This window comes from Pongo pygmaeus, chromosome 5, assembly GCF_028885625.2.
Source record: "Pongo pygmaeus isolate AG05252 chromosome 5, NHGRI_mPonPyg2-v2.0_pri, whole genome shotgun sequence".
Taxonomy (NCBI): Eukaryota; Metazoa; Chordata; class Mammalia; order Primates; family Hominidae; genus Pongo; species Pongo pygmaeus.
In genome coordinates this window covers 12,220,938-12,232,175 of record NC_072378.2, presented here as the reverse complement: position 1 = coordinate 12,232,175, position 11,238 = coordinate 12,220,938, and the positions used below count along the sequence as shown (strand labels likewise).

The following is an 11,238-nucleotide window of genomic DNA, read 5'->3' as shown; positions in this document are numbered from 1 at the left end:
AGAGTTCTCCTGAGGGAGCTCTAGATTAGTCCAATACCCAAGCTGTGTTTTGGGGGAGTACAAGCAGTATCAAAGCCAGTGGATGCATCGAAATAGATGCCAATCTCTGGTGGTGCAAATGAAGTACCTATTAGTAGGTGTTCCCTCTGTCCCGGCAAAAGTTACCACATTCCACCTAGAGTTCTCTGGTTTCTGGAGTTCTGAGATCAAAGCTTGCCTGGGCTATCAGTGTAAAGAGAGAAAGCTGTCCTAAGTGGCTTTCCAGAAACCATGCTTTTACTGGAAAAACAGCAAGAAATGTGACAGACCATCCCATCAGTTCACCCTTCAAGCTGACGTGGTCTGTAATGTAACTGAATTTTTCCTCTTCATGTTTGAAAAATATTAATTTTCTGTGAGTCTCCCAACTTATTTTACTGCAAATCCTCATGCCCTAGAGTGTCTACATCATCCCTTTCATTTTTTTCCTACTGGATACTGAAGCAGGAAGCATGGGAAAAGAGGGCTTAAGGGTTTGACTGACGAAAAACCCAACCAAAACTCATCAATCTGACTTACTATGTTGTCATTTGGACTGTTTTGTTCAGTGGCTTCTCTCATTCTGACTTCCTCTTAAATGTATTAGATCCATGACTTCTAAGCTCAGATCTTCATTATTTTCATGCCACTTCAACTTCTTTATGTAATCTCAAACTCTTTCTCAGAGGTATGAAATAAACTCCCCTCAACTCCCTTGTTTAACAGATGAGAAAACTCATGATAGAAGGAAGTTGAATCGTTTGCTCAAGATTAAATACTGGCCAAGTTCAGACCAAGCACCTTGTCAACATTGGCAAAACTTCACAATTTTCTTGAGAGTCACACACTGAAAAACAGTTTACTAGATAAAGTAAGCTTTATAAACAATTCCCCCAAAGACACTGGACTGTGCCTTAAAGAGAAAAATGAGGATCAATGAGGACGGAGACTCTGCCCAGGACATTGATTACGCATGCCTGAAGACTTATTTGAAATCCTTCTGATGTGTCACTGTTAGGACGACAGTGATCACTACAAGCTAATATTTGATAAATGCCAGGAATTCCTTCAGACACTATTAGAGACAGGCAAGGAAGATTCTCGAGGGCTGATCAAGATCTTAGAGAATTCAGTTAGTGGTGACCATTTGCAATACTGCAATTGCAATACTGTGCTCTCCATTGAGCTGACAAGGCCAGCCAAGGCAAAGTGGAGAGGAAGTGGTGCTTTGTGGCAGATGACCTACAATCAGTACCTGGTGTCTCTACCTCCATGGGCACACGGCCAGTCCTAGGCTATCATGAAGAAGCAATGGTACTCAATGTTCCTTAAGAAACAACATCCTTAATGTGAGAAAATAAAAAGCCATTGGAAACCTCTACTTGCTCTGAGCAGGCCATTTTCTAAAAGCAACTTTGGTATGTAACTTTGTATAATTAGGTAGGTTTTGGGGGGTTGTCTTGCCATTACTTCCTTCAGTCCATTAACATGGATAAAGTATCTCTCACCACACCATCAGCTTAAACTGTTGAATCCTGCCTAATAGCCTGAGTGAGCCAAGTTCATGAAAGAAGTCTCTGGAGGATTTTCAGGTGACGGGAAAGCAGGAGGCTGCTACCCAAGAGAAGACAGAGGTGTTAAAGCTGCTTTTTTGTTTTGTGTTTTTACCTCAATGCAATATAAAATCAACATTTAAGATACAGACAAAATTCTTTATATAATTAGCTTAGACTGTAATATCCTTCTAATTGTCACTTTTCTACGAAACCATCTTTAACCATTTGCCTTTATAATACTTAATCACTTTGGCCCACTCCTTACAAATTTCAGTAATGATTCAAAATCAGTACAGTAAGGAAAAAAATATTTATTTTCTAAAGTCATTACCTTGACAGGCAAAACAAAGCATGTTCTCAATTTCATTTAGAAATACATATTTTAAAAATACATAGACCAATATGGCCTGCCCAAACAGATATTTAACATGGTAAATATAAGGAATAAATTGTTTGAATATAAATATCTATAAAAAAATAAGTACATCAAAATTCAATCCAACCTCTTTCATTAGCCGGTTATATAAAGGAAAATAATTTTACTGCTTTAAAGCATAACAAACACTTACTTTTCAATATATTTCATAAACAACCCTATACCATTGTGTCTCCAAAAATCAAGGACAGGGAATCTCCTGATTTAATGATCTTTTTTTTCTTATGGATCAGAGCTAGTAGATTACCACGAAAATATTATATCTACTGCTGACACATTAGACCAGACTTCTGCGAGGCTAGGATTTAGTATGGGGGATGGAGGAAGGGGCAGCAGGGGTGGGAAGAGTTTGGGGAGGCAATAATTAAATGTGGGAAATACTTCTGCCAGAGTGCAATATAGGTGAGGTAGACTCATATTCATGAAACATATCCTGATTTATGGTAGTAACAGTTTCATTCAGTTTTGCATTTTACAGATTTAAACAAAAGTCTTTCTTTTTTTTTTTTTTTACTTGCATGTTTGTCTTTTGAGTGTGTTTTCAATTTGTGCATTCCTTAGAAAAATCTTTGCGTGGACTTTGGAGTTTCTCCCTGAAATGTGCCAGGCGCCTGAGTCAGACACAAACACTCCCTTAGGACCTTCGTCAGAAACTCCACCCTTGTGTGGAATCTCCTTCCTCTCTGTCTGGAGGATGCCACCCGAATTCGAATGTGACTGTGTGTTTCTGCTTTCTGAGAGGTCCATTGTCATCCCCAGATGAAAGAAGAGACCAAAGCAGTTACCACGGATGGAAGCCAATGAAGACGGTTTGGGGGAACTCCTTAACCTTTCTTGGAATGTTTTGAACGAGGACGCTGGTCCTTTGCCAGTCAGGAACAAGCAGAGGGATGCTCCTGCTCTGATCCCAGCCAGGGTGGAGAGTGCAGAGTCGGCCACAGGGCTCTCCGTGGAGGCTATGGCTTCAGACAGGCCCCGAAGGTCTGTCACCAATGTGCTCGGTTGTGGGTCACATAACGCTCTCTCGAGGGCTCGCCTTTCAGCTTGGGATCATGAAAAATTGATTTGATGCTGTTTCTCATGGTCTCCGACCTAATAAAGCAAGATAAGAGAAAACAAATGTTATTTTTAAAAATCACCCTTTGGCAAAAGAAACATCTAAAATTAGAATCTGGCACAAACAAAACCTGAATCTGGATGTGAACTTTCACCACCCACCGCAACTCTTTGATAAAACCTCAAGTGATATCTATTACCATTGTAAAAATAAAGCCTGCCCCTATGCTTAGAAGGGGAGTGAGGGGTCATATGGCCAAGTCTAAGGGGAAGTGGGCAGTAAATACAGGTTTTAAATAAACTAGAGGTGTTCTGGTTTCTTCCGTAGCCCCATCCCAACCTTCATCACTATGCGACCCTGCCTTGAGGAACTCAGCATAGGTTTTGAATACCTATGGCCATCTTAATAAATTGACAGTGACTTAGTTGAAAAGAGAGAAAAAGAAAAGAAGCCTACAGTAGGCCCAGAGCAAATACTTTATGGCAATTATTTTTAAAAAGATTTTTTTTTTGGCAGGTCTAATGTTTTCCTTTTACAGGAGAAATACAGAGGGAAGAACTGTAATGTTGATTTAATAGTTGGCATAATAAAAGCTCATACAAAATTCCAGGTTAGTTCAGAAACTCATCTTGTGGGGAGCATTACTGGCCTGCGACCATAAATATGAAAACTCTCATAAGCAGGTGTGAAGAAACCGATAGCTGAGGCTGCCCCACAAATCAGTAATAAACAACTCAGAAATAGTTCATGACTGCCTGGCCTGAGCTCAGAACACTTCAATCATAGAACTTCTTGCCACTGGATTTCTAGGAAAAGTTTCCATAGACCACGATAGAAAAATGCAGAACATGTGATAGATCAGAGAGTAGGTTTCCTCCTTTGAGCTTGTGAATTCCAAAAAGTTTAGGATTTGGAAGGGTTATCACCAAAGAGCAGCTCAGAGCAACTCTATGATGTTGCCTAATCCAGATCCCTTCTCTGTCCCAGCACATGACTGACCAGGAAAAGAGAGAGCTTTTTGGAATGACATTGGCTCTGCACCAAACACATTTCCCTATTAAAAAAAAAAAAAAAAAGATCATAAACCTGAAAAACAGCATGTTCTAAATTCTACCAACCCTATCTAATGACTTTATTTTTCCTTTGGCCATCTGAATAACTGTAACTTATTGAAGAATTTGATTATCCATGACATTTTGATTCTTTTTCTAAATGTCCTCTCCCCAAAATGATTTTTGATTTCTCAGGGAAAGTGGTAAACACATTGACTCAGAGAGGCAAAGGCTGTATATAACCCAATGACAAAGGCATCTCTGGATATATTTTGGTTGGGAAATCTACATGTAGATGAAATGGTATGTGCTAAAAGTACAGAGGACATCAGTTTGCATTCCAGAGCTTCATGGAAATATTTAAGAGGGATTCTTTTGCTCCTTTTAATCTATAGGATGCATAGATCTCCTCTGCTACTGTTTTCTAAGTCTTTCACCTGCCCGGGTAAGAAGGGCTGGAGGAACAGGCTGCTGGCATCACTGACCGGAAGTAGTTGTTCTTGTGAACCTCTTACCTAATTTTTCTTCCTTCCCTCTTACCTGGTTTGTCTTAGGTGTTCCTCTGAACGTCTTCTGATTTTTCTTCCTCTCACTAACTTCTGATAAATACACTTTTTCCCAAGCTTGGAACAGTCTTTTCCTTTCTTATGATTATTCCAGCCTTTCTGCATAGTGTCTTCAGCCCTGTTAAAATACACAGGGAAAAACATTTCAGCAATGTTATATTCGGCTTTACCCTGACTTTCAATGTCTCTGTTAGTCTCTCTAAAACAGGAAGGCAGTACCATGATAGAAAGGAGTTCAGGAGGCTGTTAAACTGATTGAAAAGCAAAGGTGTTTCTGCTCACCTGAGTTCTTTTCCTGCTTGGCAAAAATTCCAGCACTTCTTGTCTTTTTGGCTGGCACATTGGCATCTATTCTCGCGGTCTGTTGCCTTTGTGGGAAGCAAATTCTCCAAGGCTCTCTTGGACCTAGGGTTTCCAAGTCCATATGGAACAACGTGCCTATTATCCAAAGAGAGAAAGAAACTATATTAGCATAATTAACAGTCTTTAAAAAGACACATGGGCACACCCATTCCACTGGGCACACAAGAAGCTCATCACATAGCACTTGGGAGCGTCATTTCAGAGGGTAAAGTGTAACAACAGCCAGGAACACCTGTGCATCAATGGCCCTGACTGTATGTATCCAGGCAGGAGAAAACAAGTTTTTCTAATTCAGTGGAATTCCATTTCAACTCTTCACAAAGTTCAGTTTCTTTTTACACAAGCAACATTGCTTTTTTGTCAAAAATTAGGACATCTATGCTTGGCATCTGCTTTATATTTTCTTCCTTTTCTAATGGTCTATTTAGTTAACAACTATTTGTGGGTACGCAGTGGGAAGAGGTTTCAATGCAAAACCATGACTCACAGGATTTTTAAAACCTATTTTCAATTCAAACCACGTAGGATACTGCTAAAAGTGCCACCATTCCCCCCACCGACCCCAGTGGCTGGGGGAGGAAGAGGCACATGTTCACACATTTCTCCTGCCAGTCGGTGATATCATATGGTTGTGGAAGGACTCATTGCCAGAGGGCTCTCCAATAATTTCCAATGTGTCCATTTTCATTCTCATCTAAGAAATAAAGTCCTCCCTTTGGAAGTATCACGTTAGTAATTATTAGGCTCCTTGTGGTTTTTGGTGTGGTTTGATATTGTTTGGATTTTGGTCCTCCTTTGCCATAATGGGACGTTGTATGCATAGTAAATGTGTGCTTGTTTATGACTGCTTCTGATAGATGATGAACTAGTGTCCAGGGCAGAAGGGGAAAAACTACTTTTCTTCTCTGTAGGTGAAAGAGAAGCCTATGGACAGTATTTCTCTTTCAGTTCTGAAATGGGCATTTCTAAAGGGAAAATATAGCAGCAAAGGAAATCCGGGCTCCAGTTCTAGCTCTGCTACAAACTCACTCCTGCACAAATGACTTCAACACTTTGAGCCTAGGTGTTTCTATAAGTAAAATTAAGAGATTCTAACCCTCTATACAGTCCCTTCTGCCTGTCAGTCTCCACCCTCCTATGAGAAGCACAGGTTGCACTAACCCACATCTGACCTTGGCAATTATTCCTGAAACCCCATCAGATGCCACTGTGAGAGTGTCCCCCTGAGGCCCTCTCACTGAAAGTTCCTCATTGGAAATGTGCAGCGGCCTCCTGCTTGTCCCATCACGAGTAGCCTGACCTATTAGGCCTCAGAAGACCCTCCCCTTGGTTGCTAAGAACCAAGCTGTCGTTATTTTCAGGAATAGAGGGAAACTGTCCCCACTGAGGCACTAGGGATGTTGTTAGAGTCCCTAGAAGAGAGACTCTAAAACTGGGCTCCGGTGGAGCCAGCACTAATGAATGACTAGGGTTACAATGCCCTCTAGAGACTTACTCGGGAGTGTTGACCCAAATGATGTCCAGGTGGCAGAAGTAGACACACTCTTTATCCATCAGGGACGAGCAGGAGCAGCGCTTGGACCGGCGGAGCCGCCAGGGTGGACTGGGAGTGGGTTTCTCCCCGCCGTTCTCACCCACCGTGCTGAGCTCAGCGCCTAAGACCGCTGGGGAGAGAAAGAGCAGGTCAGTGGGGGATGTCTCCTCAAACGCCAAGAGACATGCTGGATCACAGTAGAGTCAGAGCTAGCAGAGCAGATAAAAGCAGATGAAGCACACAGCCTGCCATCAGCAAGAAACACAGAAAAAAGGGCTCTTTATTTTTTTCCCTCCTTAACATCACTTCACCTTTTGCCTCCCCCTCATGCCCTTGGCTTATCCACCTTCAGGGAAATTACACAAATGCAGAGGAGACAAACACCTGAAAAGGGACTTCCCCCACCCCTCTTGAAGCAGGCTCAGGGAAATGCTGTGGAATGCTGCCTGTTGAAAATCTGGTTGGCTTCTACAAGGAACTTGGTAGGACAGCACAATCCACTGAAGCTTAACATTGGCACGTGGCTAAAGACAAGAAATCACACTGTTATTCCTAGCTTTGGGGCCACTTCCCCATTCAGGATGACCCTCTCTTTAGGGGGTACCCATCCACTTCACATGCTGTGTAGGGCACAGGGTACCCCAGATGATATATATCTTTCGAAATTAGGTGGGGAAAATGATTGGAGAGAGAAATTAACTATACGATATTCAATTCAGGAGAGTAACTCCATAGAAACCAGTGACCTAACGTGGGGCTGAGAAGCAGGTCAGGGGACCGAAGGTAGGCTGGGTGGATTTTGAATTCCGAATCCCTGGGCATCAGGCTTGTGTGGGATCCGCTGCCTCCCCCTTCTCCACTACTGCGTTGCCTCTTCCTCCTGACAATTTAGCCATGCAGCTTATCTGCCCAATTTTGTACATTTCAAATGATCAGACACATTCCAGGATTTTCATTCCCTTGACGTCCTTTCTCTTTAGTCAGGGTCACGAAAAGACAAAAAAAGTGCACTGACCCTAAAAACAGGGGGGACCCGGGCAGATGCACACGCACTGCCTAAATCCTTAAGCAGCCGAGAATTATCCTAGCTCCCCTCCTAGCACAGGTGAATAAAACTGAAAAGAGAGCTCACACTGTTTTGGGTGCCAAAAACCTGCCAAAAGAAACCTAAAGTCAATGATGACAAATTTTAAAGAAAACATCTGCTTCACCCAGAAACCGCCTGCGGGGGGTGGGGGGGGGCGGTAGTTAGTCAACAGACTTTTGTTCTGCAGGTGATTTTACTGCACATATATTTCTTGAACGACTTGGATAAAATTCCTTGGCTTCAAGCTGGAATGCTCAAATATTTTACACGTTAACACACTATTAAAATAGTGTTTAAAAAAGATTTAAGTTCCTGTATGTCCTGTGTACCTGTATAAACACATATATTACAAACATACATTTGACTAAATTGTATATGTCCATACTCTTCTTATTTTTTAAAAGCCAAGGAAACACATAATGGAATAATAATAATAAAACGATAAGTTATTTTAATGCCATGTTATGGTCAATTGCATCTAATTGTATTCAATAGAGGAATTTTACATTTTACACTAGAAGACAAGTAGCTTTCAGCAATAATTCTCAGACACTTGCTCTCTAAGCTGCAGTCATAAAAAGAAAGGGGAAAATTAGAAGCAAGAAAAGCATGAAGGTGGATAAGAACACATTAACTTGTAATTCCGAGACTTACAAGTCAACGAGCGTGCCTACCTGTTTCTGGAGCTCCTTGGCAAGCCACAAACAGCAGAGAAAAAATCATGGGCAAATAATCCATTCTGAAAAAAAGGGATCAAAAACCTCCCGTTCAAACTGAACCCGAAGGAAAACGAAGAAAAACAGCTTCAGTTCCCTCAAAGCGCTGCGGGTTCCTCAGATCTCAAAGCGATCCTGCAGCCCAAGTGCCCTTTAACGGGGAGAAAAGGCAGTGCCTGCCAGGAGAGAAGGCAGCGAGCGGAGCGTCTGCAGGCGCACGCGGCGGCGGTGGCGAGCCGGGACTGCAGGAGGCGCAGGACCCGTTCGCCTGGCGCAGATGCAGAGGCGCGTCTGACTTGGACAGCTCTCCGCCGGCTTTTTATATTGAACCCCTATTAGAGTGGGGGTAAACAGCTCCGACTTTATTCCAGCCCCAGACAATGTTATTGTGTTATTAGTCACCAACAGGCAACGTGCAGCCGGAGATAAGGCCAGGCCCGAAAGGAAATCACTGCTAACTTCAGAGGCAGACGCCCGCCGTCTGACAATTCGGGGGCAGGGCTAAGAAAAAGAAAATACCCATTAGAGACCTTTGCTAAACCTGCCCGTGCAGTGCTGGAGTCCGCTTCCCCTTTGCAAGCTGCCAGCCCTGGAGTTCAAGAATCAGAAGAGGGGACTCCAGAAAAAAAGTCATACCATTGGTATGAAAAGTATGAGCCACAGTTTAAATAGATTGTATTGTTGTGTGCGGGGAATTTTTTTAATTGTTGCTCGCTTCATTTTCCTTTTATGTCTCTCGGATTCTGGTCTCAGTCAAACAAGGGAATGCTCTTCCTCATCACTCCCCCACTACTGGGGGTCAGACTGTTTTGGCAGATCAACGTACTTTCCTCTTCAAGCCCCTTCCTGCGGGTCTTTTTTGCTAAAGTTCTTTGCATCTATCGGAGAAAGATCCATGAGGGATTGGCAAGAAAGGGGAGCTTAAAAATAACATCAGAGCTCGTTTAGGCACATGCCCAATCTTTTCCCTATCACTGATCAGAAGCCCCGATAAGTTCTTTTGTGTGTCCACACTTCCCCTGCGGAGGAGGCTGATAAACTGATTGAAAAGCAAAGCTGTTTTTCATACAGAACTTAAATCTTAAGATTGGTCGGTGCCACCAATCTTAAGACATGGCGGGAGAAGAACACCAGGGGGAGATGAAGAGCTACAGGGGCTGATGTTTTACTAGGACAAAAAGGAAAACCCTTCTAAATGGCAGGAAAAAACGCAACCTGGCTTGGGGGCCGAGGAGGGTCAAGGAATGGTGCCTAACATAGGAAGGAGGAATGCACCTCAGAATATTCCATTCATTCCCCGCACAAGCAGGGACATATTTTCTGGGACTTTTTTTTTCGGGGGGGGGGTTCTTCATTTAGGGCAAAAAGGTGTTCTTATACAAGGTTAAGTGAATATGCAAGGAAGGTGGTGTTGAGAAGGAAATGCCATTCGAACAATGAATCAGATAATACTTCACATTTAATAATGTGTTTACATTTTCAAAACAATTTCCTGTCTATCTAACCTTGAAATCCCCCCCGAAGTACACACAGGGCAGTTACTGTACATGTGACATCATGCCTTAATAAAGAAAGCAAAACGTGCATGGAACACATTGGCTTTTTCCACTAGTCCCATTTTTCAGGTTAGACAACTGAGCACCCAGAATTTTTATTTGTTCTCCACCAAAGCGCTCACAGTGGCACAGTAAGACCTATGGGATAAATTTAGAGTCTCTTCCCAGGGGATGCCATCAAATACACACTTTGTCCATCTCCTCTTTTTGTTTTACTCCAGTTTTTCTGGGGATGGAGGGTGGAATTCAAGCACGGATGAATTTCCAAGACTGGCACAACACACATGCTGGGAAACCTTTTCTCCCTCCTCCTTCTAAAATCAAAAGGACAGTTTTTATCCCAACAGCAAAGCCGTGGGTTTGGAGACACTCAGACCCCCAGACCTCCCTCGAAGTCACAGTTGGGGGAACAGGGACAGTGGCAGCGACAGGTCCATAATGACATGCATCCTCTAAAAGAGCCAGTGAAGCAAGAGTTGGAGATGAGAGAGAGAGGCAAGAACTCTCCCTCCCACACCCACACCCACACCCAGAGATGCCTCCACCCTATCCCCAGGGCCTCTGCCTGGGCCCCTGGCCTCCACTGTGCGCTTACCTCAGCCTAGCCCCGGGGCCCAGGGAGGCCACAGCTCCCCGAGGACAGGCGGCACTGAGCCGGAAGCCAGCGCTGCCACCTGTGCCAGGCAGGGGTGCCCTGACCTCCCTCTCCAAAGCCGACCTTGGGAGAGGAGAGCTGATGTCACATTCACAGGATCCAAGCGGCGCCTCCCCCCCAACACCCCTGCGGAAGAAAGGTGGCCTGGGAAATATGTCTTGGCGGGGATTCCCCCCTACTTTTTTTTTTAACCTTTTGGCAACTTTGACCAAACACTGACAACAGTCAGGACCAACCTGTCCTCAAGGCCCCTACCCGGAAACCACCGCCCACGCCCTCCCAAATATTCTCAGGTCCAGCCTGGGTTCTACTTTAGCTGGAGTCCCGTCTCCCACCCCACTCCACGCCACCCCGCCTTGCTGAGGCTGCCCCTGCAGGTTCCAGCAACGCCCAGCCTTCAGGTGGAGAAGTGGAGCAAAATGAAACTGCCCACGCGCCTCCAACAGCACTCACGCCCCGTCTGTGTCATCCCGTGAATATGAATTGGAAACACAAAACGTGGCCAGTCATCCGCCCACACCTGGCCCTTCTCGAGCTCGGGGAAAGTAAATAGTAAGGAAGAATGCAGGATTTCAGACCTGGAAGGGCTCCACCGTGCCGAATATAATGTTGCCCCTGTCTCTTTGAATCCTGAATTTGCAA

The 11,238-nt window shown here is 43.9% G+C and overlaps 1 protein-coding gene across 1 annotated transcript; it reads right to left on the bottom strand.

Moving 5' to 3' along the window:
* Positions 1-1,865: 1,865 nt before the first annotated feature.
* On the bottom strand, positions 1,866-9,192 carry EDN1 (endothelin 1). The gene is made up of 5 exons (XM_054490516.2): positions 8,344-9,192; positions 6,544-6,712; positions 4,968-5,123; positions 4,660-4,803; positions 1,866-3,102 (listed from the first exon to the last, which is right to left on the bottom strand). The coding sequence occupies exons 1-5, from the start codon at positions 8,405-8,407 to the stop codon at positions 2,997-2,999; spliced, it is 639 nt and encodes a 212-aa protein (XP_054346491.1). The 5' UTR covers positions 8,408-9,192; the 3' UTR covers positions 1,866-2,996.
* Between the last annotated feature and the right edge of the window lie 2,046 nt (positions 9,193-11,238).

Coding starts and splice junctions, on each gene's coding strand:
- EDN1 (XM_054490516.2), bottom strand. CDS start 8,407: ATGGATTATTTGCCCATGATTTTTTCTCTGCTGTTTGTGGCTTGCCAA. Junction 6,713..8,343: donor CCAAGGAGCTCCAGAAACAG/GTAGGCACGCTC, acceptor TTCTCTCCCCAG/CGGTCTTAGGCGCTGAGCTC. Junction 3,103..4,659: donor GAACACCTAAGACAAACCAG/GTAAGAGGGAAG, acceptor TTGCTTTATTAG/GTCGGAGACCATGAGAAACA.